General features: G+C 55.5%; 1 protein-coding gene across 5 annotated transcripts in view; it reads left to right on the top strand.

Moving 5' to 3' along the window:
• Positions 1-18,560, top strand: part of Otof (otoferlin) — a 91,977-nt gene that overhangs the window by 64,695 nt on the left and 8,722 nt on the right. For 3 of the 5 annotated variants that reach the window (XM_055626453.1, XM_055626443.1, XM_055626480.1), the window contains 26 exons: positions 4,213-4,372; positions 5,293-5,479; positions 5,660-5,846; positions 7,569-7,792; positions 8,216-8,324; positions 8,782-8,962; positions 9,064-9,184; positions 9,569-9,669; positions 9,772-9,862; positions 9,982-10,098; positions 10,352-10,504; positions 10,752-10,941; positions 11,037-11,161; positions 11,478-11,612; positions 12,071-12,232; positions 12,371-12,490; positions 12,980-13,141; positions 13,263-13,425; positions 13,929-14,059; positions 15,078-15,107; positions 15,438-15,569; positions 15,973-16,039; positions 17,435-17,571; positions 17,667-17,801; positions 17,994-18,131; positions 18,389-18,516. In XM_055626453.1, the coding sequence (XP_055482428.1) occupies positions 4,213-4,372; positions 5,293-5,479; positions 5,660-5,846; positions 7,569-7,792; positions 8,216-8,324; positions 8,782-8,962; positions 9,064-9,184; positions 9,569-9,669; positions 9,772-9,862; positions 9,982-10,098; positions 10,352-10,504; positions 10,752-10,941; positions 11,037-11,161; positions 11,478-11,612; positions 12,071-12,232; positions 12,371-12,490; positions 12,980-13,141; positions 13,263-13,425; positions 13,929-14,059; positions 15,078-15,107; positions 15,438-15,569; positions 15,973-16,039; positions 17,435-17,571; positions 17,667-17,801; positions 17,994-18,131; positions 18,389-18,516 (3,586 nt within the window). The remainder of the gene's footprint in view (positions 1-4,212; positions 4,373-5,292; positions 5,480-5,659; positions 5,847-7,568; positions 7,793-8,215; positions 8,325-8,781; positions 8,963-9,063; positions 9,185-9,568; positions 9,670-9,771; positions 9,863-9,981; positions 10,099-10,351; positions 10,505-10,751; positions 10,942-11,036; positions 11,162-11,477; positions 11,613-12,070; positions 12,233-12,370; positions 12,491-12,979; positions 13,142-13,262; positions 13,426-13,928; positions 14,060-15,077; positions 15,108-15,437; positions 15,570-15,972; positions 16,040-17,434; positions 17,572-17,666; positions 17,802-17,993; positions 18,132-18,388; positions 18,517-18,560) is intronic. The other 2 variants (XM_055626461.1, XM_055626471.1) reach the window with 1 other exon arrangement.

Below are 18,560 nucleotides of genomic sequence, written 5' to 3'. Positions count from 1 at the left end.
CAGGTGTTCAGCCATATGATAGCTGTTTACCCATTATGGGGGGAGTGGCCTGGGAATAACGGTACAGAGAGGCGACTCAAATACGTGTGGCCCACGAGAGCGTCACCTCTCCTGCGTCCTGTGAGAGGGCAGTGGAAGGCCTGGGAGGGAACATGTCCATCCCCTGCCTCTGGCTGGCCCCTGCTGAGCAGAGAAGACCCCACCGTCCTTTAAAAAACCCTGTCTCCCCTCTGACAGCCAACGGGGGCTCACAGATGTGCCAGGGTTTGGCCCAGCCAGTCAGCTAGGGAGGGGGGACACCAGAGCAGGTATTTCAGAGAACCCGTGAAGTCACAGCGTCCGGTCTCAACATGGTGACGGCTGATGGCAAGTGTGATACAGCAACTGTGGGGGACTCTGGGCTCTGAGACACTTTTAACGAGGGACTCGGGCCCCCTGAGGAGCAGCCGTGGCTGAAGAGGCTGTGTCTGGTTAATCACTCCACGGGCACCCGTGGCCAACATTGTGTAGAGCTGGCATGGCTACCACAGGTGAGAGTCTGCAGCAGCAGCTCTCAACCTGTGGGTTGCAATCCCTTCGGGGGTCGAACCACCCTTCCACAGGTGCCGCACGACTATTGAAAAGCACAGATAGTACATTATGACTCATGACAGTAGCAAAATTACAGTTACGAAGTAGCAACCAAAATAGTTTTATGGTTGTGGGGGTCACCACAACATGAGGGACTGTGTTAAAAGATCACAGCATTAGGAGGGTTGAGAACCACTGGACTAGAGGATTTGTCACTACATGGCCAACTTGGGGATGCCCATGTCCCCAAAGTGAAACCGCTGTCAATAATACAATTTTATTCCACATTGTCACATTTGACCCTCACAAAGTAGTTAAAGACACAACAACATCCTTCCTACTCTACAGAGAAGCCAATGATGAAAGAGAAATGAGGGGGGGCTTGGGGGTGCCACTAACAAGTAGATACACTTTCTCGTGGCCTAATGACACTCAGCTAGTGCCCGCTGTAACAGTGGAGAAATGTGAGTCTAAGGCTATGTATGTACGGGAACTCACAGATGAAGAGCATTCCAGATGTGTGAGGCCTTCAGACCTCCAGGCGGGTCCCTGTTGAGACAGACAGGTGGGCTGGTCATGTATCTCGGTTAGCGGAATACTTGCCCGGCCCACCTGACAGAGTGAGGTAAATCTCAGCACCATGTAAACCAGGTGTGCTGGCGCTCGACGGTAATTCTAGCACTTGGGAGGTAGAGGCTGGAGAATCAGAAGTTCAAGGTCATTCTTCGCTATTTGGCAAGTTCTCTAACCACGATTCATGAAAAGAAAAGAAAGATGGACAGGCCGGAGGTGGTAAGGGGACTCACCCAAAGTAAGAAGGAGAGCCTGTTCTCCTGGTACCTAGGCCCTTCTACTGCCCCACACAGGGGAAGCCTCCAGGGAAGAGCTGAGCTGGACTCCTGCTGTGTGGCTTCCCAGAAAACATGCTCAGCTGTACGGCATAGGTTTGTGCGCCGCCGCCGGCCTCTCTCTGGAGATGGCCTTCTGTCTAGGCTGAACCTCAGCAGATCCTCAGCTAAGATAAGGGGGGCGAGGGGAGCAGAAAGCCAGCGGAGAGCTTAGTATGCAACCCGGTGATTGAGTTCTGGTTGGGAAAATGCTGCTGGGGGCAGTGGTAGCTCACCCCTTAAATCCCAGCACTCCAGAGGCAGAGGCAGGCAGATCTCCCAGTTCGAGGCCAGCCTGGTCTATAGAGAAAATGCTGCTATTGTGAAAGGAAGTGGCAGAGCCAGACCCTGGACCAGACATATTCCAGCAGGTCTCATTTCCCAGTCCATGCAAGCACCATTGTTCCCATCTGACAGTGAGGAAACCGAGACTCTCCACGTTTAAACTGCTGGTCCAAAACTACAGTGGGAGTGAATGGCAGATATAACTCGAGCTCAGGCCTTCGTGGGCCCCAAGTCCTGTCTCTCCCCCAGGGTAACCGCTTCCAGACTTACTGCCCCTATTGAGTCTGCCTCTCTGCCCCTCTCTGCCAGTCTGCCCCTCTGAGCCAGCCTGGTCCCCTCACAGAGGCATGGCCTGTACTTTCAACATCTCTCCAAGTTTGGCTTGATCTCAAGAGCAGGAGATTGTTCATTGCTGCCCTCTACTGGGGATGGGTTGTAGTCTCGGAGGCCAGAGTGGCTAGCCTTTTCACAGCCAGCCCTGAGCACTCAGGCAGGGGTGTCAGAGCCGGGCAGGGGAAGCTGGGGGGCTTCTCCAGCTCCCCCAGCTCCCCAGCTCCCCCAAGCCCGCCAGATGGAGACCACAGCACTCAGACTAGAGGCCTCAGAGTCCACACACCCAGTGTGTATCCTACAAGAGCACCCCTCAGCTGCATCCGTGCTCTCTAACCGGAAGTGGGATACTCACCACCCATATTTCAGACAATGCTTTTTCATGTATGACAGACCCAAATCTGTCACCTGTATTTTTTTTTTTTGTCACCTGTAATCTTCACCCATGTTTTCAGGCTTGTCTTCCAATCACTCTCATGTTTAAAGGTAAATTTTGTGTTGCCCAAATCTTGTTCTTTCTTTGCTAAATCCCCTCAGTTACACCCAACCATGAACATGCCTGTTAAGCTACCTACCCACCCAAGCATCCTGTCCACAGCATAACAGACCCTGCTATCCATTTATCCACCACTCTACCCGCACATCCCCAAGGCCAGCAGGCAGCCACACTCAGCCCCCATTCATCTCCCCAGCCATCACGTTACCCTTCCTAGCTGTGCTCAGAACCATAAGGTTCTAGGGCTATATGGCACCCTCCTCCTGAGGCCACCACCTCAGCAGAAGGGCTCTGGTGACTCCAAGCACTAAGGTTTCCCGGCCTCTCATCACCCTGGAATCTTATTTGACACTGCTGTGGCCTTAACTGTCTTGACAGCTGGGCCAGTTGACTCACACACACAGGCCAGATTCTGCTCCCTGCCCCAACTTTACCTCAAGGATGCCACTGGGGTCAGAACCTTGGAAGACACAAGGGAAAAGGGAGGGAAGCAGGATAGGGGTTTTGAGCACTCTGGATACCTTCAGGAAATTATTAAGAAGGTCTCTCTAACACACACACACACACACACACACACACACACATGCCTACATTCTCACTAGCTTTAAAATCAGTGCAGTGGGGCAGAGCTTCCTAAAATGCCTTCTTCGCTGACACGTGTAACTCTCTCCACATTGCCCTGTGTCCTGGGGATGCTGGAAAGGCACCGTAAGTCTGTTTTAGTCTAAGCATGGAGACAGGCAGTGCAGAAATGATGACAATGAGGTAGGAGGAGGGTCTCTGGGAGCACCAAGAGGTCAGAACCCATCCCTCTGAAGTGCTCAGGGGGAGCTGCGTGGAAGAGGAGACCCTGGACAAAGTGAGTAGTTCCCTAGCTAAACGAGGAGGAGGAGGAAGGTAAAGACAGCAAACACAGTGGCCTAGGGTCTGGCTCTGCCCAAGCAGGGAAGACAGTGGCAAGACTACCTTGCCAAACCTCGGGGCTTCACCTCAAGTCACAAGAGAACTCAGAAGGGCTGAAAAATGGAAGTGGTAAGGGGAGTGTTACTATTTTTAAAATGATGCCAGGCATTTACAAGATATGATATGAAAGAGTTTTTTGGATGGAGATAGATAGATAAAGAGAGAGAGAGAGATGGTGGAGGAGGGGCAGCCTGACAAAGAGTGGGGAGAGAGCAAGAGAGGAGCAAGAGAACAAGAGTAAGAGAGAGAGAGAGTGTGGAAGACCAGTCACTGTGCCTGGCCCAGATGATGTCATAGGACACAGGTACTGATGTAGGATGTTGTCAGGACCCTAAGGGTCCCTAAGGGAAGGCCAGTTGAATTGCCTACACAACATAACAGGGAGCCTCTATTTCAGTGGGCCCTATGGGCGGCTATGTGGGGCCAGCCATAGCAGGGACCATAGGAGAGACTGCAGGCTGAGACATGGACTTGGAAGCAATTCAAGTGCTCCTAGGCAGGGTCTTGCCTGGCCCTCTGTCTTCGCTGGGTAGGCGCAAGTAGAGCTGTGGCCCCAAGCCTCCTGGGCCTGCGGCCTTGAGCTTGCAAAGCCTAGCAGGCACTCAGCCTGGATGTCCTGTGTCCTGGCCTGGGATGGGGATGGCAGCTGCAGCGTCCCTTCTCCTCCCCCTCCCACCACAGAGCACCAGTTCCACCACAAATGGGCCATCCTGTCAGACCCCGACGACATCTCCGCCGGGCTGAAGGGCTACGTGAAGTGTGATGTCGCTGTGGTGGGCAAGGGAGACAACATCAAGACACCCCACAAGGCCAACGAGACAGAGGAGGATGACATCGAAGGGTGAGGCCCCAATCTCCCCCAGAGACCTGCATACTGCCTCACCTTCCCCCTCAGGAAGGTTCTGGAGCCACCTGAGCCCAAAGTTCTCGCCATCATCCCCTTCCTTCCATGTTCCACCCTCCAGCCTCTCCTCCGGGGCCCGGGGCAGTGTGGCTTCCCAGGACAGTGCCCCGACATCCAGACCGCCAACCGAGAAAGCTGGCGGGAGAAGAGATGTCTGCGGCTACGAGTCCCACCGCGGCCAGGGCCCAAGGGTTCCAGTGGCATGCACCCGGGCCAGCAGAGAAGTGTCTCACTCAGTGTGCCAGGCTTAGGCACTGCAGGACGCTGTCTGGACTCAAAAAAAAAAAAAAAAAAAATGTGCTGGGATCCAATGAGCCTGGGCTGCCCTAGGCTGGGAGGGGCCGGCTCCTGGTGACGTTTCGGGAGAAAGGTGTCACGAAGCTGTGAAAGTTGATGCCACACCTAGCCTCCTGCACCACAGTTTACTAAGCGCCCCACACATTGAGGCCCGTGTGTTGCCTTCCTGAGAAGTGGCTGTTAAGATTATCGCCACCTTAATGAGGAAGAAACTGAAGCTCAGTGACATGGGAAGCCTTCCCTGAAATCTTAAAAGGGGATAGGTACCACGAACTCGGATCTTTAATCAAAGGCTGGGTCCTCTCAAATGGTCCTCCACAAATTATGACAAGCCCGGGGTGGGTGGTGCAACTGCTAAGATGGTGTGTGTGTGTGTGTGTGTGAGAGAGAGAGAGAGAGAGAACATATGTGCAAGCATGCACTGCTTTGTCACATCTCCTGACCCTCATCCACTCTGCCTCTCTTCCCGTCACACTCCTTGCTTAGCTCTCAGGCTAATGTCCTAAGGGGCCAAGAGGATTCTCTAAGCCTGGTCCATGATACGCTGCCTGTGCTCACAGGAACTTGCTGCTCCCCGAGGGCGTGCCCCCCGAACGTCAGTGGGCCCGGTTCTATGTGAAAATTTACCGAGCGGAGGGACTGCCCCGGATGAACACAAGCCTCATGGCCAACGTGAAGAAGGCTTTCATTGGTGAAAACAAGGACCTCGTCGACCCCTATGTACAAGTGTTCTTCGCCGGACAGAAGGTACCGGGGACGGAGGTGCTGAAGGATGGGATGGTGGGCTTAAAGTACAAGTGAGGGATGGGAGGAAGGGGCAGACCAGGAAAAATCTGGAACCGCCAGCCGGGAACACACACACACACACACACACACACACACACACACACACACACACTCACACTAGCCCTGACTTCATCTCACCAGGGCAAAACGTCAGTGCAGAAGAGCAGCTATGAGCCACTGTGGAACGAGCAGGTGGTCTTTACAGACCTGTTCCCCCCACTCTGCAAACGCATGAAGGTGCAGATCCGAGACTCCGACAAGGTCAATGACGTGGCCATCGGCACCCACTTCATTGACCTGCGCAAGATTTCCAACGACGGAGACAAAGGTCAGCAGCTCAGCATGGATGTATCGGGGCGGGAAGGGGGTGGGAAGGGAAGAGTCAGTGAGGCCCCTTCTCTACAGCACCTCCAGGCCTCAACCAGACAGGGCTCTTAAGGGTCTTATTTGTAGCCCTTTCCTCAAAAGGACATAGTAACTCAGGGTGGCTTGGAGCCGACTGCATTTGGCCTTTGCACCTGTGTTCCCATTGGCCAAATGAAAACAAGAGCCATCATACATTACAGTGCGCATGCTCTATGTATGTAATCTCCGAGTCTTCACTAACAACTGGCGTGAGCGGCAACACCCGTCTGTGGGCCTGTGGGGAAGCACAAGGACACAGTGAGATAGGACGGACTCGTGTACCTCCTGCTACTCCCAGCGGATTAAGGAGGCAGCTGCGATACCAAATGACAGACCAGCAGGCATAAAGAACAAAAACCCGCAGTACAGTTACGCATATAGGAGATACCCAGAAGAGGTGAATCCGGACATGGAAGATAGGCTTGTGCCTCCAGGGACAGAGAGAGGGTGGATGGAAGCCCCTGCTGAGCGGCGGCTTCTTTGGGGTGGGTAGATGCACGGAGGGTTTGTGACAGTGGGCGTGCAACACACTGAACATGCTACAGCCACCCACACGTGCACTTTAGATGCCAGATTCCTGTGTGAATTGTTTCTCAATTTTCTAACTTTATGTTTACAAAACAAACAAAAAATTAAATACAAGAGCTGGGGAGATGAGGATCTGCGTTTAATTACCAGAACCAAGTTTGAAAAAGATGAAAGGAAAAAAAAGGAGGGAGGGATGGCATGCTCTCGTAATCCCAGCACTAGGGAGGCAGAAACAGGTGTGTGTCTCTGGAGCTCCCTGAATCCCAGCCAGACTAGCTGGGAACTTGCCAAGTTCCAGGCCATTGAGAAACCCTGTCTCAAAACAAACAAAACAAAACAAAACAAAAACCCGAATAACAATGCTTGAGGAGTGACGTTTGAGATTGCTCTCCATATGCACACAATGCATTAATACACATACATCATACATACACACACACACACACACACACACACATAATGGTTTTGTTTGTTTGTTCATTTGTCTTACCATGTAGACCAGGCTGGCCTTGAACCCACAGGGATCTGCCTGCTAGTATTAAAGGTGTGTGCCCACATCCAGATCCTGGCAAAAATAACTGTTTAAAAGAAAATTCTGTAAAGAAGAATTAGAGTCACGTAAGGCAAGATTTGTTGACTGAGGCCCAACAAATCCTAAGCTTGAGAGAAGAGGCTTGTGTCAGGGACGGAGACCAAGGCTCCTCTCCAGTCCCAGGTCCTGTTCAACCCACCATGGTCACAGCCAGGAGCTGATGATCTGTAAATAAGCAAGAGAACAGAGAGGAGGGAAGGTCCCCTCAGCAGGAGAGGCCTGGTAGATGTACATCCTACACAACAAAACAAAGTGTGTGGGATCCATGAGGGGGGCGAGAAGAGCTAGCAGCTGTCCACAGTGGTGCCTACAGCAGTGGGGAATGGGTGCCCGGCTGTCCCTCCTCCTCCCCTCAGCAAGGCAGAGAATAAGGAGACACCAGAAGGCACACTCTGTAGGCATGCACCTGCCTGGCGCCCAGCAGACAAACAGCCCTGAGCTCAGCTCCCGGAAGTCCACAAAGATCCACGCATCCTGGGTGAGCCTTGGACATGACAGTCTTCCTGCCTCTCCTCGCCACCGCAGGCTTCCTACCGACGCTTGGCCCTGCCTGGGTGAACATGTATGGCTCCACACGAAACTACACGCTGCTGGACGAACACCAGGACCTGAATGAGGGCCTGGGCGAGGGCGTGTCCTTCCGTGCCCGCCTCATGCTGGGACTGGCTGTGGAGATCCTGGACACCTCCAACCCAGAACTCACCAGCTCCACAGAAGTGCAGGTGGAGCAGGCCACACCTGTCTCGGAGGTGAGGGCGGGGCTGTGCTGTGTCCATCCCTCACTCGATCCTGAGTTCCAGTTTGTCCCCATTGCTGCCTTGTCTGGTCAGAGGCCCTCACCTGACCCTTTTGCAAGACCTCAGTCCTCCTCTCCTGCCGACCTATGCTCTACCCAGAGATCCCAGTAACCACCAGCAACCAGTGATACACCACCTCTGACTCTTTCCACCTCTTTCCACCACCACCTCTTTCTCAGCCATGGCTAGCCTTGTGTCTACAGAGCCAGCCATTCTCCCAAGGACAACGAGGGCTTGAGTCCGGACTTCCTGGCCCCAACGCTGGATGGGACAACCCCAGCTGTCAGCCAAAAGCCTATCTACAGCATTAGCAACCTGACCCAGGCCAGTTGCCCCACTGAAACTCAGTGCTGGTTTTAACTGCCTCCCCCACAGGGCTGCACGGGAAGAATGGAAGAATTTTTTCTATTCGGGGCCTTCCTAGAAGCCTCAATGATTGACCGAAAAAATGGGGACAAGCCAATTACCTTTGAGGTGACCATAGGTGAGTGCTGGGATTATGGGGGAGGGTTTCAGGCTTCCGGTTTGTCACTGCTGGCCCTGGCTCCAGACTACAGAGAGTGGGCAGCATTGCTGTATTTTCCCTGACTGTCCTCAAATGCCAACAAAGCACCTCTGGTTCTTGGGAGTGTACTAGACCGTAAAAGAGGTCGCGCGTTTCTCCACCGATGGGGCGTACTGGGACTAGGACATTAGAGGAAAGGAGGGGCACCCCACGCACACAGCACTCAGCGGTGGAGAAGAGAGAGGAGAAATCCAGGCTGTCTTCCTGGTTGGGCACGGCCATCATCTGAGCTCTCCCTTCTGGAGACGTGGAACCTTTCCCTGGATGCAGTTATCTGAGCCCTGTTCTCTGTCTTAACCTCTCCAAGAGATTTACGTGGAGGGTAGGGTGAGTGAGGAGAGGAGCGTGGGTTTCTTGCAAGCCACTCTTTGCCCAGGAAACTACGGCAATGAAGTTGACGGCGTGTCACGGCCCCAGCGGCCTCGGTCCCGGAAGGAGCCTGGGGATGAAGAAGAAGTAGACCTGATTCAGAACTCCAGTGATGATGAGGGTGATGAAGGCCCAGACCTGGCTTCAGTATCCTCCACCCCACCTACGCGGCCCCAGATAACAGACAGGTGGGCCCCGAGACTTGCCCCAGCCTTCAGCGGCCTTGGCCCTCGCCTCCCGGGGCCCTCGACCTCAGCATCCCTCAACCTCCCCCTGCATCCCACCCCAGGAACTATTTCCACCTGCCCTACCTGGAGCGCAAGCCCTGCATCTATATCAAGAGCTGGTGGCCTGACCAGCGCCGCCGCCTCTACAACGCAAACATCATGGACCACATTGCTGACAAGCTGGTCAGAGCCAAGCGGGGGCGGTGGGCTCTGGGGGAGGGGGACCATGCGAGGGCCTCACTTACCATACGTGGGCTCTCTATCTGGTCACGTGTCTTGAAATAGAGAGAGGGGGTACACCAACAGGTCCCGGGCTCTGGGGTAGAGTCTCTGCAGGACCCACCAAGGTCACAGCTCAAAAGGCTGCTTCCTGACGAAGCTGAGAAACCGTGACTATCCACGAGTTCTCAGTTTCTACAACAGGCCCTGGGGAACTGGTGGCTCCATTCTATACATAAAATGGTCTGCATTGCTAGGTTTCTCTTTCTGGGGGGGAATGGGAAGGACCTCTGGGGTGGAGGTCCGGGGAGCCGAGGCCCAGAGTGCATTTGCAACCCTGGCTCACAGGAGGAAGGTCTGAATGATGTTCAGGAGATGATCAAAACGGAGAAGTCCTACCCAGAGCGCCGCCTGCGGGGTGTTCTAGAGGAACTCAGCTGTGGCTGCCAGTGAGAAGATGGACAGACGGACAGGGAGGGCAAGGAGGGACAGGGGACACCAGCCAGGCCAGGCCTAAGCTCTGGGTTTCCCCTACCCCTCGCCCTCTGCAGCCGCTTCCTCTCCCTCTCGGACAAGGACCAGGGCCACTCATCCCGCACCAGGCTGGATCGGGAGCGCCTCAAGTCCTGCATGAGGGAGCTGGTGAGGCCACAGCTGGACCCTGGGATCAAGGAAGCCAATGAACAGGGGATACTCATTCCTGAGACCGTGTTCAAGCTGTCACCCAAAGCTGAGTATTCCTCATGCGCTCTTTCCAACAGGAGAGCATGGGCCAACAGGCCAAGAGCCTGAGGGCTCAAGTGAAGAGACACACTGTGCGGGACAAGCTGAGGTTATGCCAGAACTTCCTGCAGAAGCTACGCTTCCTGGCAGATGAGGTGTGTGGCCTGCGAAGAGGGCAGGGGCAGCCGAGAAAGGGGCTGGCGGGATCCCCTGGGCGGCCTCTACTGCTTAGATAGCCTCTATGGACAAGGTTGAGCAAGCTCAGTGGGAGCAAAGGGGAAACCCGAGAATGAGGGTCCTTCCCTTCTGCGCCCAGGCTCAGCTGCCAGGAGCAGGGTGCAGCGGGCTCAGGGCGCCATTATAGTGAGGCTGGGTCCCCCGGCTTGTGCCCTGTGCCCTCTGCCGCAGCCCCAGCACAGCATTCCAGATGTGTTCATTTGGATGATGAGCAACAACAAGCGCATCGCCTATGCCCGAGTGCCCTCCAAAGACCTCCTCTTCTCCATCGTGGAGGAGGAGCTAGGCAAGGACTGTGGCAAGGTCAAGACCCTCTTCCTCAAGGTGCCACAGGGGCTGAGACTGCGCTGGGGTGGGCAGGGTTCCTGCAGAGAGGAGGAGGTGGAGCCCTTAACCAGCAGGGGTTCAGAGGTCTGGAGCCCACCTAGCCCCACCCACCCGTCCCTCTTAGTCTTTCGCCCTGTCCAGTGATGGGCACAACCCTGCCTGATTCTGCTTAAGATCGGGCCTCCCCTTAGCCTGTGGGTCCTGGAAGTTGTCAGGCTCTCGGTGACCCTGAGCGTGCCCCTAGCTGCCAGGGAAGAAGGGCTTCGGCTCTGCAGGCTGGACAGTACAGGCCAAGCTGGAGCTCTACCTGTGGCTGGGCCTCAGCAAGCAGCGAAAGGACTTCCTGTGTGGCTTGCCCTGCGGCTTTGAGGAAGTCAAGGCAGCCCAAGGCCTGGGCCTGCACTCCTTTCCGCCCATCAGCCTGGTCTACACCAGTGAGTGAGGGCTCCTCGCCCTGGGTGGATTGCTCTCCCAGCCTGTACTCCCCCAGAGGGCCATGGGGATCACTCATCCCTCCCTTCCCCAACAGAGAAGCAAGCCTTCCAGCTCCGAGCCCACATGTATCAGGCCCGAAGCCTGTTTGCCGCTGACAGCACCGGGCTCTCCGACCCCTTCGCTCGCGTCTTCTTCATCAACCAGAGCCAGTGCACGGAGGTAAGGACCTGAGGGGGTGCGGGCTCTGGCTTTTTGAGCGCTGGGAGGCCAGCACGACTGCTCTGCTAGTTCCTTCAGAGGAAAGCCCTTGGGGTAACTGGCTAGGCTGGGAAAGGCCACAGGCTTGGACCGGGGCTGCACCCACAGGGCAAGGAAGGCTTCAGCAGGCACTGGGAACAGACGTCACGGGGGCATTGATTTTTCAGATTTCTGGAAAAGCAGGGGAGTCAAATATTCCTGCCTGCAGGGTTCCCTGCACCCCTGGCCCAGGAATGGTGTCTGCCACTTGTCCCCCATCCCTCACCCCATGATGCAGGTTCTGAATGAGACCTTGTGTCCCACTTGGGACCAAATGCTGGTGTTTGACAACCTGGAGCTGTACGGCGAAGCTCACGAGTTACGAGACGATCCCCCCATCATTGTCATTGAAATCTACGACCAGGACACCATGGTATGCTCGGGCACTGGCACCAGTGACATCTGGCAGACCCTCCCCTGGCAGACCCCCACCCCGACCAGAAGCTCTGTTTTGGCTGCCTTAGCTGGGGTTGTTGGGAAACTCGGCTGCTAACCAAGCTTTCCCGGTGCCTCCTGCCCATCTACCACACCTCTGTCCTTTCCCAGTACCATGAGCCTCTCAGGGACCAGGGGAAGAGCGTGGTGTTTCCCACCTGCTGGATAAACAGGCTGAGGCCGAGGTCTTCCAAAGATGTACCAGGGAAGCCCTGTTGTCACAGGGTTCCGATCCCTACCTATACTCAGCACAATCTGTAGCAGTCTGCTTCCCACTGAAGTTCTGGAATAGGAAGCAGCGATCAGGATAATACCCTTTCCAAGAGGGGCCGACTCTGCCCACAAGCCAGCTCAACTGTCGGGGTGCCCAAGGGAACCGTCGAGTTCTGTTCTCAGGGCAAAGCTGACTTCATGGGCCGGACCTTCGCCAAGCCCCTGGTGAAGATGGCAGATGAGGCCTACTGCTCACCTCGCTTCCCGCCCCAGCTGGAGTACTACCAGATCTACAGAGGCAACGCCACAGCCGGGGACCTCCTGGCAGCCTTCGAGCTACTGCAGGTGGGTGGCGGTCAAAGGGTGGGCCTGGGAGCCTGGGCTGGGAGTAAGATCTCAGGGGCCTGGGCTCTCTGGCTTGCCTGTCCCTTCTGATCTCCTCTCCCTGGGCTCGCCACTGCGACATATGACCTCATTCCTCAGATTGGGCCATCAGGGAAAGCTGACCTACCGCCCATCAATGGCCCCGTAGACATGGACAGAGGGCCCATCATGCCCGTGCCTGTGGGAATCCGGCCAGTGCTCAGCAAGTATCGAGTGGAGGTGAGTGAGGGCTGTGTGCAGCTCCCTGCCCTGCCTGTGACCTTTGCCCACGTCACCCTCCTGTTCACTCTTGCTCCATGAAGCACCATGAGTGAGCATTCCACGTGAGCCATCAAACTTCTAGCCCCCTAGCAACGCTTCCCAGTTTCTGAAAAAGATTCCTGGGACCCAAGAGTGGAGGTGACTTGTCCAAGAACACTCCCTAGAGCCAGCAGCTCTGGCCCAGGCCCCAGCCCAGGCTAGTGCCTGTTCTAACAGAGACACACCACTGTGGCCCGGAGCCATTCTCAGCCCTCTGCCTTCCATAGCGACCCCAAAGACCCTACCTCCATCCTCTGAGGACATTGACCCCATGCAGTCTCCTGGCACTGTCCACGGCGTCCCCGCCCACCAAATTCTAGCTCCCACTTCTATCCCGTTACTCTCTACGCTGACCCTTCCCAGCCACCCCTGGTTCCCTTCACAGAGCACCCTCCCCCCTGCTCCCAGGTGCTGTTCTGGGGCCTGAGGGACCTGAAGAGGGTGAACCTGGCCCAGGTGGACCGACCACGGGTGGACATCGAGTGTGCGGGAAAGGGGGTACAGTCATCCCTGATCCACAATTATAAGAAGAACCCCAACTTCAACACCCTAGTCAAGTGGTTTGAAGTGGTGAGTAGGAGAGCCGGCAGAGCCAGGCCGGCTAGGTCTGACCAGTGTGGTTGGCTGAAGTCAGCCTCCTCGGCCCCTTTCCCCGAGGCACAGACCGTAGCTCGTCAGCCCTGTCTTGCAGGACCTCCCGGAGAACGAGCTACTGCACCCGCCCTTGAACATCCGAGTGGTAGACTGCCGGGCCTTTGGACGGTACACGCTGGTGGGCTCCCACGCCGTCAGCTCGCTGCGGCGCTTCATCTATCGACCCCCGGACCGCTCGTCCCCCAGCTGGACCACCACCGGTATTGGCCACCTAAAGCCTGCCTCTATGCAGCTCCTTCACGGGCCCCATCTCACAGCGCAGTTCAAATAGCCATCATGGTCGCCCCTCGGGCATCGGCCCCTCGGCATCGGGCAGCGTGGCAGTGGGGTGGTGGGAGGAGATAGACATCCAGGAGCCAGAGAAGGGCTGCCCTTCACTCTAAGGCCCAGAGCCAGTGCTGGACAGGCCCTCAAAAGGCTGAGGCAGATGGTCTCTCCCCTGGGTGATTGAGGAGACCCAGTGCACAGCCTCGCCTCCAGGTCTAGCCTCTGTTCTGCTGTCTGGGTGCACAATGACCACCCTTCTCTCTAGCTCATTTCCCTTCCTCATGCCCATCTTGTTCTTACATCTGCCCTGTCTCTCCTCTGCCCCGAGAAAGCTTCAGAGTCCACTATAGGCTGTGTTCTTCCCACCTTACTGCCTCTCACTGGGACTCTTTTCCTCTGTCTGTCTGTCTGCCTGCCTGCCTGTCTGTCTCTCCAGCCAGGCTTCTCCGGGGCTGCCACATGCTGTGCAATGGGGGCCCCTCTTCTCGCCCCACAGGGGAGGTTGTGGTGAGCATGGAGCCTGAGGCGCCGATTAAGAAACTGGAGACCATGGTGAAGCTGGATGCGGTAAGGCCAGTGGCCGGCCCCAGGCTGGCCAGGGACACACAGGCACACCGGCCTGTCCTGAGAGCATGAGAGTCCAACCATGACTTAACTGTCTATGTAGTTGTCGAGAGCCAGCCTTGATCACATAGCACTGTCTGGAAGGGAGTCCTAGGGGTGTGGGAGTATTGCACATGTGGGTATGCACGAGCAGATGGTCTGTGTGTGCAAGAGATGGAGGAGTAACGGTAGAGGCAATGACCTCTAACTGTAGTGGTGATACTTCAGAAGTGACCCCCCCCCCCCAGGTGATGCACTGCTTATGAGAGAGGCGGCTCCTGTACAGGGCCATTTTCCATGCCAAGTGTTACCCCTGGGCTGGGGTTTTCCACGAGAAAGGTCCTGTTTCTCCAGCTTTAGGATCAGGCTCTACCTGACAGAAAAGGGCCTCTAGAAGCGGCCAGGATGGGTTGGCCTGGAGCTGGTCTTTCTGAGGTCTAGCCTCTGCTCAGAGCCCTGAAGGGACTCCCTCCTGGCCACATTTTCAGCCTTCTGTTTGCTGCCTTACTTGCTTTACACAGCCTGGGGCATTTCCTAGCCTCTGAGGCCTGGTCCAAAACCATTGCCCTCTGAGCTGGCCAGTGAGTAGAATTAGGGCTGCCCTCAGTCTCTAGAAAGAACAGCAGCAGACGCTGGCCTGGAAAGCTGCCCAGGTGCTCGGCCTTAAACACTCCGCTGCCCAGCTCCGGACCCCTTCCCTGTGTGGACTCATTATAAAGCCCCCTCCCAGGTGACTCTAAGGTACAGCAGTCATGGATCTAGTAAGCCATCGGGCACAGGCAGCGTGGGCCCTTAGTCACCCTAGCAGGTGGCCTGCTCTTGTGAATGCAAAGCTTGCGTTGCAGTCAAGAGTCTCAGCCCACAGTGAGCATTAATGGCTGTGTACACCCTCCTTATCGTTCTCACTTCCTGGGCAGCCCTGCTGCCTGCCCCTTCTTCATGGCCAACCCTTCCCTGTCTCCTCGGTTCTTTCCCTCTGCAGACTTCTGATGCTGTGGTCAAGGTGGATGTGGTAAGTGTGAGCGCCGTGCAAGGGCCCTGGGGTAAAAGAACCATCCACAGACACCAGTGCCAGGCCAGAGAACCAACTTCACGGGCCTAGCCCTTCTTCCCTGAGTGCCGGTCCTGCCTTGGCCTGTGGCTCTTGTGGGGCTGTGTTATCTTCCTCACACAAGGCTTTGCCTCCGTGGCATTGCTGGACCCACAGCACTATGTCTTCAGGGGGTGGGGTGGGGAAGCTTTCTAGGGTGAGATGGCCAGCGTGGGTGGGAATCATTCAGGGACCTGGGAAAGGTAGAACGTAGGAGAGCCTGTCGGATGGTCACCCTGGCCGACCCCCTAGGCTGAGGATGAGAAGGAAAAGAAGAAGAAGAAAAAGAAAGGCACGTCCGAGGAGCCGGAGGAAGAGGAGCCTGATGAAAGCATGCTGGATTGGTGGTCCAAGTACTTTGCCTCCATCGACACAATGAAGGAGGTGAGGCCTGGGCAGGGTCTGGGAGTAAGAAGAAATGGGAGGCGGGTGTTGCTGGCACTACCCAGCTATAAACCACACCCTCCCCTCCAGCTCCTGCCCTAACCCGGAGAGGCAGCTCCTTAAAATCCCCCTTCAGAGCCCTCCCTCCTCTGGCTGGTGGACAGGTCACCTCCCTGGCTTAGTTCCCTCTCGTGAGCCTTGAGTTCCACAAAGATCTCTGACATCTGCACATATGATGAGCCGGACACCATACTAGATGTGGTGGGAGCCCAAAGATAGGGTCCTCTGAATGCCCTGGGCAGCCTTGTGGACTGAGCGCGCGTGTGACAGAAGCTGAAGATGCCACGGGCCATGGAGACATCCATACCTGGGGAGTCAGGGGGGCCCCTTCATGTTTTGGCAGCAACTTCGACAACATGAGGTCTCTGGAACTGACGTGGAAGAGAAGGAAGAGATGGATGCCACTGAGGGTGAGCCCTGGATCCCTGGATCCCTGCACCCATGACAATACCTGCTGCTTCCCAGCCCTGGCCGGGGCTCCGAGGATCAAGCTAATGACCTCTTCTACAATAGTTTCCACTCTGATAGGTTCAGCAACCATATCGGCAGGCGGACATGGAGAACCATAGAGTACCTGAGCTGAGAGGGACCTCCTGGCTTGTCCACCCAGCATTTTCCATAACCTTTTCCAGATGTGGTGGAACAGCATTAATGCTTTTCTGGAGGGGAAAGAGGATTCTGGGGTCACACCCATTTAGAAAATGCCCATTTAAGTGGGTTTCTTCAGCGCAGAACTTCTCAGAGATTTTATATTAGTATTGATTTCACAGTGTGTGTGTGTGTGTGTGTGTGTGTGTGTGTGTGTGTGTGTGTGTGTGTGTGTCTTTGGTATGTGTCTAGATGTATGTGTGTCTGTCTATAGTCTGTGTGTCTATGTGTCTGTGTGTGTCTGTCTATGGTCTGTGTGTCTATGTGTCTGTATGTCTGTCTATGGTCTGTGTCTGTGCCCAAGTGTCTGTGAGTGTATGTCTGTATGTCTGTTTATATGTGTGTCTGTGTCTGCATGTATGTGTGTTGTATTTGTGTCTGTGTATCTCTGTCTCTGTGTGTCTGTCTGTGGGTATGTGTGTATATGTTGTGCCTGTGTGTGTCTATGTATCTGTGTGTGACTGTGTGTACATTGTGTGTGAACTTGAGTGCCCATGTACCTCAACAAGCATGCGGAACTCAGAAGGTGACAGCATTTGTCACTCCTCACCTCCCACCTTGTGTGCACCAGGCTAGCTGGCCCGTGATCTTCCGGGAATCCACTGTCTCTGCTTCCCATCTTCCACAGGAGCTCTGGGATTACAGGCCCTTGTGCTAGGCATCCAGCTTTCACAGGAATTCTGGGAGCTCAAACTTAGGCCCTCACACTTACACAGCTTTTTTATCCTCTGAGCCATCTCCCCAAGCACTCTTCCTTTTCAAATGAAGATACTGGGGCGATGGTTTCCTCTTTTGCCTAAACTGCCAGTGGCACTTATGGGTAATTCCACTGGGTGCAGCATGGGAAATGCCAGGAGGAAGCAACCTTGTTAATACGTACCTTGAGAACAAAGGGAGTCAGCAGGGGACCACATAGGGACAGGCTCCTGACTGTGATTGTCCCCTCCACGCATTCCACCAAGAGCAGACAACACTCTGTGTCCCTCTCCCAGCCATGACCTACCGTCAGCATCTCCTCATGGAATGCACTGAGACTCCAAAGTTAAGTAGAAAGAAGTGGCGAGGCTGGATCTCGAACTCAGGCCTTCCTGCTCTGAGCCTTTGTGCCTCACCCTCCCCTAAGCTGACTTAGGGCCTCCTTTTCTACTTTGGGCTAGGCCTGAAGGGGCCGATAAAGAGCAAGGAGAAGTCCAGGGCTGCAAAGGAGGAGAAAAAGAAGAAAAACCAGAGCCCTGGACCAGGCCAGGGACTGGAAGCTCCTGAGAAGAAGAAAGCCAAAATTGATGAGCTTAAGGTGAGGGTCCAGAAGCAGATCCTGCCTAGATGTGAGTGGGAGGCAGCAGATTGGGCAGGAGGCTGGCAGGAGGCCTGACAGCCTGTCCTGTCCAGGTGTACCCCAAAGAGCTAGAGTCAGAGTTTGACAACTTTGAGGACTGGCTGCACACCTTCAACCTGCTACGGGGCAAGACGGGGGATGATGAAGACGGCTCCACAGAGGAGGAACGAATCGTGGGCCGGTTCAAGGTCAGGCCAGGGGCTCGGCCCAGCTGCTGCTCTCCCACAACCTCGTTTCTCTACGTCCTCCACCACTGCCCTCTGAACTCCTGTGCCTCCTGTGATCCAGCAGCTAAAGTGCTAAGGCCTTGTCACAGCGTGGACCTGCTGGCTAGCTGGTGAACCTGCAGCCTGACACGCCCACCCCATGCCTTGCTCCAGGGTTCCCTCTGCGTGTACAAAGTGCCACTCCCAGAGGACGTATCTCGAGAAGCTGGCTACGACCCCACCTATGGGATGTTCCAGGGCATCCCAAGTAATGACCCTATTAACGTGCTGGTCCGAGTCTATGTGGTCCGGGTGAGACTCCCTTCACATCCCCACCCCACCCCCACCAGCCCCCAGGCCTCCTGCTGGGTTAGAAGGGTCCACTGGTCTAGCTATTTCTAAAGAAGTCCAGTCCAAGAGACAGGAGGCAGCAACTTCCCTAGTGCCACACAGTGAGACTTCTGTCTCTGACCCAGTGGCTGGGTCCCCACTTCTCAACATCATGGGACCCCCAGGAACAGGGCAAGGTCACGAAAGAGTCCTGCTTAGGCAACACTTGCCCTGCCCAGGCCACGGACCTGCACCCGGCTGACATCAATGGCAAAGCTGACCCCTATATCGCCATCAAGTTAGGCAAGACTGACATCCGAGACAAGGAGAACTACATCTCCAAGCAGCTCAACCCCATCTTTGGGAAGTAAGGCCTTGCGGTGCCCTCTCTGCCCGCCTTGACCCTCAAGT

The sequence above is a fragment of the Psammomys obesus genome, unplaced genomic scaffold (assembly GCF_907164565.1).
Source record: "Psammomys obesus unplaced genomic scaffold, mPsaObe1.curated_primary_1811, whole genome shotgun sequence".
Taxonomy (NCBI): domain Eukaryota; kingdom Metazoa; phylum Chordata; class Mammalia; order Rodentia; family Muridae; genus Psammomys; species Psammomys obesus.
The sequence above is the reverse complement of the archived record's forward strand: the minus strand, read 5'-3'. Positions and strand labels throughout refer to the sequence as shown.